This window comes from Sabethes cyaneus, chromosome 2, assembly GCF_943734655.1.
Source record: "Sabethes cyaneus chromosome 2, idSabCyanKW18_F2, whole genome shotgun sequence".
NCBI lineage: Eukaryota > Metazoa > Arthropoda > Insecta > Diptera > Culicidae > Sabethes > Sabethes cyaneus.
The window spans coordinates 163,356,535-163,373,715 of record NC_071354.1 but is presented as its reverse complement, the minus strand read 5'-3'; the positions used below and the strand labels follow the sequence as shown (position 1 = coordinate 163,373,715).

The following is a 17,181-nucleotide window of genomic DNA, read 5'->3' as shown; positions in this document are numbered from 1 at the left end:
TAACTCGAGAACTAATCAAGCAAATAGAACCAAATTCGGCATGTTGAGGTTTTTGGAGGCAAAAATATTTTCTACGGTGAATTAGGATCCTTCCACACTTCAAGAGGGGGGGCTTCTACACAAATGAAATACAAATTTCCTCATAATTCGAGAACTAATCAAGCAAATGGAACCATATTTGGCATGTGGGTGTTTTTGGAGGCAACCATTTTTCCCATGATGAATTAGGACTTCTTACCTTTTTAGGAGGGGGGGGGGCTCCCATTCAAACGAAATACAAATTTGCTCATAACTTTAGAACTAATCAAGCAAATGGAACCAAATTTGGCATGTGAGAGTTTTAGATGGCAGAATTTTTTTTCTGTGGTGTATTACGACCCCTTTCCCTTTTAAGAGGGTGGGCTCCCATACAAATGAAATACAAATTTCCTTATAATTTGAGTACTAATCAAGCAAATGGAACCAAATTTAGCATGTAGGAGATTTTTGAGTCTTGAATTTATTTTATGATACTTAGAGACCTCTCACCCCTGTGGTAGGGGGATATGGACTCTCATACAAATAAAACAGAAATTTTTGCGAAACTCAAAAACTAATCCAACTCGAGAAATTCGAGACTCTTCCATAAAACATTAATCAATAACAAGACCACAAAAACTATCTATAGTAACACTAGATCATTCAGGACGAGCCGGTGGCGAGTGTTGCCGGTGACCCGCCGTCGGAAGCGCCGCCCACTGGGGGGCTTGCAAAACTCGAGAAGTGACAAAGATCATCCGAGATTCATGATTTATGTACAACACAGGTTAATTTGTGGCAATACGAAGTTTGTAGGGTCAGCTAGTATATATATATATATATATATATATATATATATATATATATATATATATATATATATACCTATAAAGAAGGATTTCTGTCTGTCTGTCTGTCTGTCCTGTGTTCCTTATAGAATCAAAAACTACTGAACCAATCGGCGTGAAAATTTGCATGTAGAGGTTTTTGGGGCCAGGAAAGGTTTTAGTGATGGTTAGAGACCCCTCCCCCCCACTAAGAGGGGGGGCTCCCATACAAATGAAACACAAATTTCTGCATAACTCGAGAACTAATCAAGCAAATAGAACCAAATTTGGCATGTGGGTGTTTTCGGTGACAAGAATTTATTCTAGGGTAATTTGAGACCCCTCCCCTCTTTATAAGGGGATTTATAACTCCTCTCCCCTTTAAGAGGGGGGGTTTCCATACAAATTTCCTCATAATTCGAGAACTAATCAAGCAAATGGAACCAAATTTGGCATGTGAAGGTTTTCGAGGGCAAGAAAATTTTCTATGTTGAATTAGGACCCCTCCTCACTTTAAGAGGGGGGGCTCCTGTACAAATGAAATACCAATTTCCTCATAACTCGAGAACTAATCAAGCAAATGGAACCAAATTTGGCATGTGTGTGTTTTTGAAGACAAAATTTTTTTCTATGATGAATTGGGACCCCTCCCCACTTTAAGAGGGGGGGGGGGGCTCCTATACAAACGAAATACAAATTTCCTTATAACTCGAGAGCTAATCCAGCAAATGGAACCAAATTTGGCATGTAGGTGTTTTTGGAGGCAAGAATGTTTACTATGATGAATAAGAACCTCTCCCCACTTTAGGAGGGGGGGCTCCTATACACATGAAATACAAATTTCCTCATAACTCGAGAACTAATCAAGCAAATAGAACCAAATTTGGCATGTGGGTGTTTTCGGTGACAAGAATTTATTCTATGGTAAATAGAGGTTTTCCGTCAAAAATTTTTTTTTCACTAAATGTTCGGTTTTGACTCTTAGAAATGATACCCATATAAAACTTTCTTTATTAAAGCCTCTAACTACTGTAAAAATGAAAAACTAAAATACGTATATTTCAACCGGTCACTTCTCGGATGTCTTACATGCCTTTTTGTACCAGTGTCCCCTATTTTCACCACTTCGAAACCATTTGTGCCACTCTTTACTCTTGTGGCAAGCAACAAACGAAATGAAAAAGAAGGTAATCATTAGCTTTTCATTCGTTTTATCCTTTTCACTCTACCGCTGATACACATATGTCAAAAACTATTATGCAATGCTGCCAGAAAATCTGAAAATTTTGATAAACAGTGCAGCTGAAACGAATTTTTTAAAACTCAACATTCGTGATTTGGTGAAAAGAAACTCAACATTCTTGCAATTTGCATTGTTTAAAAAATCGTAGTAAATTCTAGAGTCAACGAAAAAAATATATTTTTGCACCATTGTCACTCCTATTGAGAGTACTTTTGAGAAAAAATAAGAAAAGGAGGGGTATGATCTGACGGAAAACCTCTATTGAGACCCCTCCCTCTTTATAAGGGGAATTGTAACTCCTCTCCCCTTTAAGAGGGGGGGCTTCCATACAAATTTCCTCATAACTCGAGAACTAATCAAGCAAATGGTACCAACTTTGGCATGTGAAGGTTTTCGAGGGCAAGAAAATTTTCTACGGTGAATTAGGACCCCTCCCCACTTTAAGAGGAGGGGCTCCTGTACAAATGAAATACAAATTTCCTCCTAACTCGAGAACTAATCAAGCAAATAGAACAACATTTGGCATGTGGGTGTTTTTTTTGGTGACAAGAATTTATTCTATGGTGAATTGAGACCCCTCCCCTCTTTATAAGAGGAATTATAACTCCTCTCCCCTTTAAGAGGGGGGACTTCCATACAAATTTCCTCATAACTCGAGAACTAATCAAGCAAATGCAACCAAATTTGGCATGTGAAGGTTTTCGAGAGCAAGAAAATTTTCTATGGTGAATTAGGACCCCTCCCCACTTTAAGAGGAGGGGCTCCTGTACAAATGAAATACAAATTTCCTCATAACTCGAGAACTAATCAAGCGAATTGAACCAAATTTGGCATGTGTGTGTTTTTGGAGACAATTTTTTTTTTCAATGATGAATTGGGACCCCTCCCCACTTTAGGAGGGGGGGTCCTATACAAACGAAATACAAATTTCCTCATAACTCGAGAACTAATCCAGCAAATGGAACCAAATTTGGCGTGTAGGTGTTTTTGGAGGCAAGAATTTTTTCTGTGATGAATTAGGACCTCTTCCCACATTAGGAGGGGGGGCTCCAATACAAATGAAATACAAATTTCCCCATAACTCGAGAACTAATCAAGCAAATAGAACCAAATTCGGTATGTGGAGGTTTTTGGAGGCAAAAATATTTTCTACGGTGAGTTAGGATCCTTCCACACTTCAAGAGGGGGGGCTTCTACACAAATGAAATACAAATTTCCTCATAATTCGAGAACTAATCAAGCAAATGGAACCATATTTGGCATGTGGGTGTTTTTGGAGGCAACCATTTTTCCCATGATGAATTAGGACTTCTTACCTTTTTAGGAGGGGGGGGGGGCTCCCATTCAAACGAAATACAAATTTGCTCATAACTTTAGAACTAATCAAGCAAATGGAACCAAATTTGGCATGTGAGAGTTTTAGATGGCAGAATTTTTTTTCTGTGGTGTATTACGACCCCTTTCCCTTTTAAGAGGGTGGGCTCCCATACAAATGAAATACAAATTTCCTTATAATTTGAGTACTAATCAAGCAAATGGAACCAAATTTAGCATGTAGGAGATTTTTGAGTCTTGAATTTATTTTATGATAGTTAGAGACCTCTCACCCCTGTGGCAGGGGGATATGGACTCTCATACAAATAAAACAGAAATTTTTGCGAAACTCAAAAACTAATCCAACTCGAGAAATTCAAGACTCTTCCATAAAACATTAATCAATAACAAGACCACAAAAACTATCTATAGTAACACTAGATCATTCAGGACGAGCCGGTCGCGAGTGTTGCCGGTGACCCGCCGTCGGAAACGCCGCCCACTGGGGGGCTTGCAAAACTCGAGAAGTGACAAAGATCATCCGAGATTCATGATTTATGTACAACACAGGTTAATTTGTGGCAATACGAAGTTTGTCGGGTCAGCTAGTATATATATATATGAAGCACGTGCTACTTTTCACATTTTGTCCAACATTAAACAATCATCTGCCTAATCTGTGCTTTATTATCATTGCCCAGTACCCTTCCTGAAAGACGTTAGTTCTACGTCAAAAAATTTCAGAAACATGTATGAAGCAATTTGCGGTTTCGTCACTAATGAGAATGACATTAGCTGGAGCTCGTTTATGTAGGATTGAGAGGGGAGTAAAGAGGGGAGGAGAGGATCCGGGAGTTCGAAATTTGATGTTGTTGATATTATTCCTACTGCAAACAGCCTCAGCGAGGGTCCCAGCTCGCGTAAAAGTAGGCGCGCAACTAACAAACCGTGTAAAAAGCGACTTCAGTGTATTGCCAATTGCAAGGTAAATTGTCCAATTCAATAAGTGCGCAATCGCTCATAAAAGTGCTATTTTAGCTTAAATAGTTCCGGTCTCTTCGCCGCACTTATTGCTGAGAAAATAACGAAAAAGTGAGCCGAAGATACCGAAACGATTTAATGCAAAATAGCCCTTTTATGAGCGATATCGCACTTTCGAGTGTACAATTTTCCTTGCAATTGACAATACATGCTTTGAGACGAATCAGCCTTAGGCTGAGTCTCGCTAATACGAAAAATTGATTAATACCTAATTATAAATTTCCCACATACTGCATACTTTGTAATTATAGGGCGTAAATGGCCCTTACCTCAGATAAACACCTTAATGGCCAATTTCTACCGATTATTAAGTCATATTACAAAGAGACGGATGGTCTTATTTCTACTATTTGTTAAGTGTATGATTGAGAAATTTTTCTTGATAAGTTAGGTATCGAAGTACAATCAGACAGTTACTTTGGAAATCCAAACATCAAATATAGCTTTCGAAATATTACAGTTCATAATATTCAGCTCTGTTTGGCTAGAGATACATAAACATTTTTCTATTTTACATTTTTTGATAAACGCAGTCGATGCGTAGTTACCTAAGTAATCAGTCTAGTAATCACAGTTTTTTTACTGCACCGATGTAAAAGTTACACTTTCATTCACCATCTTTATTTAGCATCACAACTCGCAAGTGTTCAGATAAGTTTTGATTGATACAGGTAGATATGCAAAACTGATAATTAATAATGGATTACTATTACCGTTTCTGCTTCCAAATTTTCCGATTGGTCACTATTAGTAATAAAGTAGTACACAGTTTGATATGAATATACTTTTTGTACTTCCGCCAGAGGTACTGACGACATCGCTACGTTAAGCTTTCACGACTTTAATTCCACAGTAACTAAATACTAAAACCTACTAAAACCATCCGTTTCCTAATTTTTTTTTGCAACAATACTCCAAAACTGCTAAAACTACACTTTGGTGACCCAGCAAAACTTTCCACTGTCAGTCTAAACAAAAGCATAAAACCCTCAGTTAAAGACGAGCAAATCCTATTCATCTATCGATTATATCGATAATTCAATATCGTTAAGGATTTTTTTTCTTTTCCTTATTGTGCGTTGCAGCTGTAGCTGGATTAATCCAGATTATTTTCTCTAATACCAATGTATTTATATGACATAACAAAACAGCAACATTGCAGTTGTCAGTCTTTCTCTTTCTTAATCACAGCATTCGCATTGTCGCACTTATTGTGCCAGTCGCACTTTTAGACTGCGGTGCCCAGTAAGGTGCAAAATGCGGGATATCAAAATTGCGTTTTCAAAGCTTGTTTGGATATTGCCCGTTTCTTTGGTAACAAAACGCGCTGCTCACTTTTTTGGTAGCTTGAAATCGTCGCAGAAAGAACCTACTTGGTTGCATGTAAGTTATAAGCACAGACAAACAGACGAGACACTCGCGATAATTCCATCGTCCAATCAAAAACCACTCATTTTTCAAAAAAGCATGTTTCGCAACATGGCCACACCGCGGCGCGCGAGTGTTGCTTTGAGTTTTCAGTATAAAACCATTCAAATGTACAAAACCTTACAGCATAAAACCCTGCAAATGCAAGCTACTCCGCAACATGCATAACAGAGGGTGCTAGTGTGCAAGCAAAATGTGCAGGACGATGGTTTTTAAAGGATTTTCTTCTAAGTGGCATGTCAGTTCGTCAGTGTTATAAGTACTTACTTACTTTACTTTTTCGGCGACAATCCGCTTATCGAATCAATTCCGAATTCAGGAGCCGTCTCCACATTACTCGGTCTTGGGCTGCCACTCTCCAGTCGCCCCTAACACCCGCTGTTCTAGCATCCTCGTCAACAGCGCTCATCCAACGGGTACGGGGTCTGCCTCGAAGTCGTCGGCCTCTGTCGGGTTCTCTGCTAAATATTGTTTTCGCTGGCCTCTCATCCGGCATCCTTGCTACGTGGCCAGCCCGCTGTAGCCTGCCGTATTTGAGTCGCTTCACAATATCCGCATCTTTGTACACTTGGTATATTTCATGATTCATGCGCCTGCGCCACACTCCTTCGTCTAATATGCCGCCAAGAATTGATCGCAGGATCTTACGCTCGAAAACGCCAAGAGCTCGTCGGTCGCTCTCTTTCAACGTTCACGCTTCGTGGCCGTAGAGTACCACCGGGAGAATTAGCGTCTTATAGAGCGCGAGTTTTGTACGGAGTTGTATACGCCGCCTTGAAGTCTATAAACAGATGATGAGTCTGCAAGTTGAATTCCCGGAATTTATCGAGGATCTGTCGCAAGGTGAACATTTGGTCCGTCGTGGAGCGTCCCTCTCGAAAACCGCACTGGTATTCGCCAACAAAGGTTTCCTGTAACGGCCTCAGTCTGAGAAACAGGATGCGGGAGAGAATTTTGTATGCAGAATTGCGGAGAGTAATAGAGGTTTTCCGTCAAAATTTTTTTTTCCACTAAATGTTCGGTTTTGACTCTTAGAAATTATACCCATATAAAACTTTCTTTATTAAAACCTCTAACTACTGTAAAAATGAAAAACTAAAATACGTATATTTCAACCCGTCACTTCTCGGATGTATTACATGCCTTTTTGTACCAGTGTCCTCTATTTTCACCACTTCGAAACCATTTATGCCACTCTTTAGTCTTGTGGCAAGCAACGCACGAAACGAAAAAGAAGGTAATCATTAGCTTCATTCGTTTTGTCCTTTTCACTCAACCGCTGATACACATATGTCAATATCTGTTGTGCAATGCTGCCAGAAAATCTGAAAATTTTAATAAACAGTGCAGCCGAAACGAATTTTTTAAAACTCAACATTCGTGATTTGGTGAAAAGAAACTCACCATTCTTGCAATTTACATTGTTTGAAAAATCGTAGTAAATTCTAGAGTCAACGAAAAAAATATATTTTTGCACCATTATCACTCGTATTGGGAGTACTTTCGAGAAAAAATAAGAAAAGAAGGGGTATGATCTGACGGAAAACCTCTATTCCTCGATAATAGAGGTTTTCCGTCAGATCATACCCCTTCTTTTCTTATTTTTTCTCGAAAGTACTCCCAATACGAGTGATAATGGTGCAAAAATATATTTTTTTCGTTGACTCTAGAATTTACTACGATTTTTCAAACAATGTAAATTGCAAGAATGGTGAGTTTCTTTTCACCAAATCACGAATGTTGAGTTTTAAAAAATTCGTTTCGGCTGCACTGTTTATTAAAATTTTCAGATTTTCTGGCAGCATTGCACAACAGATATTGACATATATATGTGTATCAGCGGTTGAGTGAAAAGGACAAAACGAATGAAGCTAATGATTACCTTCTTTTTCGTTTCGTGCGTTGCTTGCCACAAGAGTAAAGAGTGGCATAAATGGTTTCGAAGTGATGAAAATAGAGGACACTGGTACAAAAAGGCATGTAATACATCCGAGAAGTGACGGGTTGAAATATACGTATTTTAGTTTTTCATTTTTACAGTAGTTAGAGGTTTTAATAAAGAAAGTTTTATATGGGTATAATTTCTAAGAGTCAAAACCGAACATTTAGTGGAAAAAAAAATTTTGACGGAAAACCTCTATTGAATCCCACAACTGCGCCCTTTTGCGCCGTTTTTTCAGAAATTTGAAGCAAGCGAAGTTTCCAATCACATTACTTGGCAGCCATATTTGAAATTTTAAACTGGTTGTCAAAGTTTGACAATGAGATTCCCCTTTTGATGAATCTCAGGCACACACACATATGCATATATATAATGTAAATACATTATCTGAACATGTGTGATGTTTACCACGCGCACTGCAGCGACACTGGCATTCTATATATATTGATTATACTGTACACATTTATCAGACTGTAGTTGAAGAATTTGCCCTTAATTCTCAACACGCATAGACGGTCATTGAGACGGTCAGTGTTATAAGTATATATTGCAAATTGCAAAAAAAATCCTCACATTGCGGTTATCTTGACAGCTGAACCAAACCATCAAAAGATAACCGCATGATTTATTATAGTAATTAGGTATTTGAAAATTTACCAAATCATTTATTTTTCACCACAAACACGTTACAAAACTGATGTTTTGTCGAACCACAAACCAGAAAACCTAAATTTTAATTTTGAGGTTATCTCCTGAGCGCGTTACCACCACCGCAGCAGGAGGATTTTACGACCGTTCAGAAACACCTAGGACAGGACGTGCCATCTGGCTTCTTACTCTTCTTTTCATTATGACCGCCATCCCCATTGAATAGGGTAACCAACCTATTTTGGACCCCTTCAGCAGCTGTACATAATTTGGACACTTCCATTTGATTTTGCTGTAAGTGTCCAAATTATGTACAGCAGTTGAGGGGGTCCAAAATACATTGGTTACCCTATTCTTTGTACACTCTGCACCACTGTTGCCTGTACATATTGTTTTAAAAATAACTTCGTTTGCCGAAAATCAGCTCCCAAATACGCCATAGTTAATGCGACCAAAATCATGTTTTGCATTTTATTTTGAATATTAAAATTCGTGTACAAACAAAACTAATATAAAACCAAGCATTGAACTAAAGAAAACAAAAGAAATTAAAATTCGGAAATAATAACTTATTGGCGTATTCCCACTAATGAGTTTCAGCAACACTGAAAGCGATACCGCGTTATATTTTCCAGTCAACGGTTGCTCGTTACTTTCAGCCAATAAGTGCAACCTTCAAAACTGTGACGAAAAGTGTGCTGCTGATAATATCGCTAGTAATCTTATATCGATAATACCATCAAACTTTATCGTCACGGAAAAGTATCGAAAATTGGAGGGTTTAAAATGAAATCTTCTTCTTGACTTGTTATTATTTTAACATTTTTGTTCTATTTCTTACGTATTTTTGCTTATACATACTTATACATACAATACTGTCATATTATCGTTATTAATTATTAACGATAAGAAAACTTTATCAATAATCGTTATGGATTTTGATCGGCATTTCCCATCAATACAACTCTCCTAGAGTGACTATATACAGAGTGGCGACAATGTCAAAATTGGAATGATAATTATCTGTCAGTGTCATTCCAATCGAGCAGACAACCTATCCAACGCGTATGCAGGAAAGAGAAAGAAAAACCTAGGATAAACCGCATTGCATACATTTGGGATGACTTGGCGCCACTCTGTATATAGTCACTCTAAACTCTCCCATCTGAGCTGACATTTGATTTAGCAGTGGCGCCAGTACCAGTTGTAGGAAAAGCAAATAGTATTTAATTTTTCATTTATTTCATATATGCTGCATATTTGTTCAAATTATGAATTATGCGCGGAATTATGTATTTAGAAACTATTTTTATATTATTCGTAGCGTCGATAACAACTCTACGTAAGCATTAGAATTCAAATAGGAATCAACCAAGATTCATGGGTTTTTACCACGAAATTTTGGCAACTTTTCTCACCTACAAAATGTGTGACTGAACAAGGATGCTCAAAATCCAACTTTCAATGCAAAGCAGGGATACCAGACTTGCAGATTTGTCTGCAAATTCCAGATTTTTGGAACGGTCTTGCAGATCATTATAAATTTGCAGATATTTGCAGTTTTTCTGACTTTTATTGTTTTGGTGCAGATTTTTGTTCGAAACTCTTTAAACTTTCACAGACTTCCTAAAAAAGTGTGCAGATTTTCGCAGATTATTTTCAAACCAGAAAATTCGAGTAGCCGGAAAACTGCTCGATTTTTTCGGTTTTCGAGCAGTTCCAGACATTTTTTTTAGAAAATATGGCATCTCTCACCTCTGAGTATTTCTACTGAAGACCGTTGTTGGTTTTTTTATCTGATATTGCCAAGGATGTCCCATTAATTTGTCTTTTCTATTCAAACAGAAAATCTGACCGTAGCATAGCATAGCATAGACAACCGTACACATGATGGCTGATATGATGTACCCGTAAATACACCATACACCTGGCCATGTCCTTACCTAGTCCTAGGTCCTTACGATTGTAGAAATGGGTACGTTGCGCAAAAACTCACGCTATCTTCAGAGGTGTTCTTGTACCCAGTACAGTAACAGAAAATCTGACCATCTGTACAAATTTTTTCATTATGACCCGATGTATTGAAGTTATATGAAAAATTCCATACGCTAATAATGGGTTGATGATTTTTAAGCTATTCACTTCGAGTTTCCCGTCAGCAAAATTATGATATGAACTAATTCTGCTTTACTAAAGTGCATATGCTTGGTAGAATATTTTTTTTATTTCTATTCATCGGTCAACAGTTCCTCACGTCACTGCTGTCTCCACCACACCACATACAATTTATAATTAAAGCTTATTTACGGTATCGGAATATCATTCACTGTTGATTAAAAACTTGATTTGTCGGAATTGAAAGTAAGGCTGATAGCTTTCGAGACTTTATGGTCATTCCAGGTTTTTGTTAATTTGATTAAAAAAAAGAATACAGATTTCCGATTTTGACAAAATTAAATCTATTATGTAAATGACGAAATTTTCGAACCGTTATTTGAAAACTACAGTCAGTCCACAATCATGGGTTACACACAATTATGGGTCATTTTAGCTGTTTCTGCTGACTAATGCGTGAATATTATACGAAGTGATCGATAAAATTGTTACTCATAAGTAGGTAGCACTAATAATTTGATCAATCATTAGGTGATATTTAAACACTAATCAGCAGCTAGAGCTAAAATGACCCACAATTGTGGACTGACTGTATTAGTATTCAAACATGACATAAAATCAATAATTTCCTCATTTGCCTTTTATGTACCGGTAACTCGATACACATAAATAACCTCTACCAAGGACAAGATACTTTTCTCTAAGTGAACAACTTTCTGTTTAAAGAATCTTGCTTCTTTCATTTATTTTTTCAACAGTATCTTAGTTTCGCGGTTTTTACTTAAATTCAAAAATCGCCTAACTGCTTATTCATATACCCATCCTTCGTTGGCAGGGGTCCATGCTACTAGCTCCTTTTCGGTAAACCACAAGGCGATTTCCTTGTTCGCGGATTCAACAGCATCCGATCCGTGAATAATGTTGCGTCCAACCTGAATGCACAGATCTCCCCGAAACGTTCCAGGAGCAGAGTCTGCTGGATTGGTTGCACCCAAAATTTGTCGCCCTGTTTTGACTACATTCAGTCCTTCCCATACCATTGGAACCACTGGTCCGGAGTTCATGTAATTGACCAGTCCAGGGAAGAATGGGCGAGCTGACAGATCAGCGTAATGCTTCTCCAGTAAGGCCTTATCTGCCTGAAAATCGAAAACAAAAAATAAAATTTAATTTAATGAGTGTTGTTTCTTAAAGCACGCGGCCTGCGTTTTCGTCACGTTTGCGGGTTAGGTCACGTTGTTTAACCTTATTTCGGAAGCGTGAATGACAAATTAAAAATCAATATACTTACCCACATGAACTTAAGAGCTACAAGTTTGAAACCTTTTTGCTCAAAACGTTTAATGATTTTGCCAACAAGTCCACGCTGAACACCATCTGGCTTAACCATGATAAAAGTACGTTCTTTGTTGGCGGCCATGGCTGTTGAAAATAAAGAGAAAAATGCAAGAATCGAACCGATCATATAAAATGCACGACGCGGAATGTTTGGCTATGGTTCGGAATCGGAACTCGATTGACCAGGGATGCCATATACTTTTTAAACTTATCTGTAAAACTGCTCGAAAACTTAAAATACACTGTGAATAGAGTAACTATATATAGAAATAGAGTGGCGACAATGTCAAAATTGGAATGATAATTATCTGTCAGTGTCATTTCAATTGACCTTGCCAGCCTTGAAAGAGATTTCGTAGGCTGTTCGCACTTACAGGAAATCTCTTGCCGAACTGTCAACGCGTGAGTATTGACAAAAGCAAAAATACTTCCCTTTCTTTTTTTCTCACGCAAAACCCTGAACAATATCAGCAACGCTGGCAAGGCCAGTCGAGCAAACGACCTATCCAACGCGTATGCAGGAAAGAGAAAGAAAATTCGCATTGCATATGCATATGGGATGACATGTCGCCACTCTGTATATAGTCACTCTAACTGTGAAAAGTGGAAATCCTTGTGAAAATCCTCAATCACAGAGAACAGATTAACAGGCTCGAAGAAAGTACCGTGTACCCCCGCTGGAATGACCTTCCTTAATCTGAACATTTTTAATCTGAACCCCGTTGGTATGAAGGCGTTCACATTAAAAACTGATCAAGCGTCATACACAATTGATGGTTAAGTTGACCGGGCAAATTGAAAAATAGCAAAAAAAAACTTAATACGTTTCCTCTTGCTCAGCAGCTTTGGCAATATAGCTCATATGCAACTTATCTCTCTCCAACACCCAAAATAGACCATTTATCGAGCAAATTTCCTCTTGTACAATCTGGATGTTCAGAATTCGCGCATATTCGACATGTTTTCAAAACGTTTGTTTTCGTTAAATCAAAACAACAAGGACATAGGCTGCGCGCCTTGCGCGTATGCGAAAATGAATAGAGTTACCAAATATTCAGATTAAAAATGAATTCGCCTGATCTGAACGGGGTGTTTTTCATATTAGCGGGGGTTGAGTGTAATCGATTTTTTGTGTTCAAATCTGTCGGTAGTGCCCTCCAGAAATAGTTTGCCAAACGCATCAAAACATACTCATGTATACCTTTATCAATACAGTGGACCCCCGTTCGTTTGAACGATTCCTCATGCAAACTAACGGGGTAACTTTTTAATTTGAACAACTGGCCGCCCTAAATATGCTGAAATTCATATGAACTGGCCGCCCTGCTCTTTGTTATTGTTTTGGTGGTTTGATTCAGTTGGCCGGGGCAAGCAGCGAATATTTCATTCTCCGATCGAATTTCTATCGTAATTGTTGGGAAACGGAGTGTGAAACTGATTAAACATGCTAGATCAGTACAAACAAATCGTGTTTATGTGCATTGTCTGCAAAAGCAGATCTCGCGTCACTTTTCATTTCGTCCAATGTAACAAATGTAAACAAATCCGGTTTATCATAACAAATTATTGCTCTTTTTAAACTCTATGTTATACAAAAACCCCTGCCCAAATAGAATTATTTTGAGGTTAAAAAATTAGCATTATCAAAATGTCCAATGTGCACATTCGAATTACGGATGACTGACTGTTACTTCGGTCGTTCTCATCTCATGTCCAAAGTGCAAAAAAAAATCAAAACAAACCCAATCTGTACGTTGGACGTTTAGCAAGTGAAAGTTTTTTTTCGCATTATTTATGCATTTTAAGTGAAACAAGCGGCCTAATATTGAAAAATAGCCTCGAAAATAGCGTAGCACGGCAACGCACGTATTTTACGGTGATCTCGCTTAATTTATGTGCAATAGTCTGGAAAAATAAAAACGTCCAAAGTACAGCATGAGATGGTAAACAGTCCAATGTAACTTTTTCCATAATAAACTAAAACTGCTTAGTTTTATTAGATTTTTCAAATCTCCGTTAAATATTGAATGTTATTATTCTTCAACCACGTTGAGTGAATGACTGAAAATTATTTCATTTTGAAACAGTTTAAAGTTCAATTCGTAGAACTTCGATCTCGTTTTTCTCAATATGGTGGAATTGTTACAATGGACGAAATCAAAAGTGACGCGAGAAATGATGCCATGTTGAGAATGATATTTGAACCATTTTTAATTTGCACATCGTGCAAACCAACGGGGTTCAAATTAGAAAGCGTTCAGATTAAAAACGGTCAAACGAACGGGGGTCCACGGGATTTCTTTGTGCTGATGGAGTTACATTAGCAGCGACATCAAGATTTAGTTTGCCACTTACTGCTCGAGGTGTGCTCTATTGAAGGATTACTCGTAGATTACATAAAAACCTTTTACACACTTTTTGTCAATTACCTGGTAGTCTGTTCTCTGTGCCTCAATTGGGTATTTTAATTTCTCCAAAAAAGTGGGTTTTATCACCTCATTTGATAGCCCGTCGTTTTCTGAATCTAACAGTTCTTTTTTTATTTCAATAAAGTCAATATTTAATGAAAAAATTAAAAACAATCAAAAATAGAATGACTTGCTGTTTGACAGATATCAACCAACCCAAGCAGCACTTGCAACATCTTCCATGTGGTTATTAAGTCTTGTTTAAATTGCAAAAAACTTCACCGGTTACAGTATTGAAACACGCAACAAATAAGCAACTTCATGTTATTAATATGTTGGATTCAGGTTATCCAATACTTATACTGGCTGTCACAAATATATTAGTCTATATCTAGTAACATGAAACTTCATCGCAACATCGTGTTATTATAATGCCATTGCTAAACAATAATGTCACATGATGTTGCATCATGTTGATTACGGCATATTGTTAAATAAAATGTAACCAAACAAATACAACCAATGTAACATCATATTCTGCCATATTTTTATGAAAAAATATTTTTCAACGAAGGAATGTTTTTATTTCCACAAAAATTACACGAACATTCATCAGGAATCCATGGCATTTACTAAAATATTATTTGATTGCAGTATCTAGTTCGATTTTACACCGCATTTTTCCATCGTAAACGAATTCTTAATCTGGCTGGGTTAATTCTTTAAACTTGAAAATAAATAAATTAATAACTTTCACGAGGCGCATCAAATAATACAAAGCAAAATTATATTTTGCACGATAAATTTTGAATGGCATGGAGATTAGCTCATAATAGGCCCAAAAAACTAAAGTCGCATTAAGAATATTAATATAAATAATTTTCGTCTTGGAGCCCTGAGAGGAAATCCCGGTTCCCGCTAAACATAATTCGTGATGAAGTTGCTCATAATTGTTTGGTTTTTGTGCGAGGAAAAAAGAGAAGAAAGTATTTTTGTTTTTGTTTTCACGCAAGTTTTGACAACGCGGCATAGGATTTCGTGGGAGTGCGAACAGGCTTAAAATCTCTTTTAGTATCGTAGTCGCAAGTTTTGACAACGCGACATAGGATTTCGTGAGTGCGAACAGGCATAAAATCTCTTTTAGTATCGTAGTCGCGAATACAGGTATTGTATTGTATTTAGATAACGCGCATTGGTTTTTGTGCGAGAAAAAAAGAGAAGGAAGTATTTTTGTTTATGTTTTCACGCAAGTTTTGACAACGCGGCATAGGATTTCGTGGGAGTGCGAACAGGCTTAAAATCTCTTTTAGTATCGTAGTCGCGAATGGATAGATAACGCGCATTGATGTTCCATAAAACATCTGTGTAACAATTGGTTGCATATAGGCTCCACCTCTTGCGCTTTTTCAATCACTTAACAGTTCGATAAAGGTAACTGATGCGAACTTTTACCATATTTGAATGTTTCAATTAGAGTTGCGTAACCCTTCATGCAACAAATGGTGCTGCTTGGGAAGCTGATTGATTGAAATGATGTCAGAGGTTCTCTCCCTCTCTTCTATCTTTCTGATAGAGCTCTTCATTTTGACCGAACTTTTGACAGCTCCCATATGAAACCTGTATCGTCCGATGACCATAGTTTATCTATTCACTGTGTTGTCTGAGGTGAGCTGAGAAGAAAAGTTAAGCTATGGTCTTAGCTCAAAAAAAATTTTAAATTAAAAAAAATGCTTTTTTTATTACTTTCACTCGTCAAATTTGAAAAAGTCTTCATGTGACAATACAGTGACATCGTATGTTACCATAATATGTGAAAATTTATATACCGCTCAAATACCCAATTTCAATCCAAAGTAAAGAAATTGCTTGGTAAATAGCAAGATTTTTTCTTGAGCTGTTTTCTTTCGCTTTCGTTTTCTTTCGGGGTACGCTGCTGAAAAGTAATAAATAAAAAGATGGGACAAGAAATGCTTAAGAAATCGATTTCTTTTACGATTTCTTAAGCAGTACGCACCTTATAAGAAATATTATTTTACGTCCAGATGGCGCAGTTTTACACGCAAGTGAATTAAAACGTCACTTTTCCGAACGGAATAATATTCGGTGCAATTATTAACACAAGAAAAAATGACAGGTGATTGCTTGTATTGGAGTTGTCAAAACTTCTTCGGTAAATAGCAAGATTTTTTCTTGAGCTGTTTTCTTTTCAGCATACCCCGGCGCTTTAGGTAGCACTCAAGCAAAAGCAAAAAATAACCAAGCACACAGTTTGAAAACTTGCTGGCATTTAAGCCAGCGGAGGACGAAAATCATTTTGTATCTTGATGACAAAAGGATGCATCTCTTTTGTTTACTGTTGTTGTTTGCCTCATTTTCAAGCACCAACACACACATAACTGGAAAGCTCTATGAAGTATTCCACCACGCACACATATAAAGATTTTTTGACATTAGCTGGTGCCCTCGCTGAGGCTGTTTGCAGTAGGAATAATATCAAAAACATCAAATAGAGATTACTTTAGTAATTATTTACGGATTAATTAGGTAATCAAATGTAATCAGTATTGTAATCAATGATAATCTTAAGAAATCATGATTATTTTTTGTAATCACAAGAGATTGATTACTGGTAGCCAACCAACCTATTATGGGCCCCATCAGCAGCTGTACATAATTTGGACACTTCCATTTGATTTTGCTGTAAGTGTCCAAATTATGTACAGCTGTTGAGGGGGTCCAAAATACGTTGGTTACCCTAATCAGTTAAGTAGTCAAAAGTAACTTTTTTCTAAGGTGCGTAGTAATCATTGCTGTTGGACACCCCTTGGTTAAAAAACAAAACAGGGGTGTATCCGGGAT

The 17,181-nt window shown here is 37.4% G+C and overlaps 2 protein-coding genes across 2 annotated transcripts in view; both read right to left on the bottom strand.

Annotated features, from left to right (window-relative positions):
- The window catches only part of LOC128738187 (UDP-N-acetylglucosamine--peptide N-acetylglucosaminyltransferase 110 kDa subunit), a 59,314-nt gene extending 53,986 nt beyond the window's left edge, over positions 1-5,328 (bottom strand). The window contains exon 1 of the mRNA XM_053833122.1: positions 5,157-5,328. Within this exon, the coding sequence (XP_053689097.1) occupies positions 5,157-5,261 (105 nt within the window). The 5' untranslated portion in view covers positions 5,262-5,328. The remainder of the gene's footprint in view (positions 1-5,156) is intronic.
- A 5,956-nt stretch (positions 5,329-11,284) lies between these two features.
- On the bottom strand, positions 11,285-12,081 carry LOC128734671 (nucleoside diphosphate kinase). Its single transcript, XM_053828968.1, has 2 exons — positions 11,868-12,081; positions 11,285-11,715 (listed from the first exon to the last, which is right to left on the bottom strand). Exons 1-2 carry the CDS (start codon positions 12,039-12,041, stop codon positions 11,383-11,385), a joined length of 507 nt encoding a protein of 168 aa, XP_053684943.1. The 5' UTR covers positions 12,042-12,081; the 3' UTR covers positions 11,285-11,382.
- Positions 12,082-17,181: the final 5,100 nt, after the last annotated feature.

What these genes read in the sequence shown, in the direction of transcription:
- LOC128734671 (XM_053828968.1), bottom strand. Translation starts at nt 12,041, where the DNA reads ATGATCGGTTCGATTCTTGCATTTTTCTCTTTATTTTCAACAGCCATG. An exon ending in TAGCTCTTAAGTTCATGTGG is followed by an intron (nt 11,716 to 11,867) that starts GTAAGTATATTG and finishes TTCGATTTTCAG; the next exon opens with GCAGATAAGGCCTTACTGGA.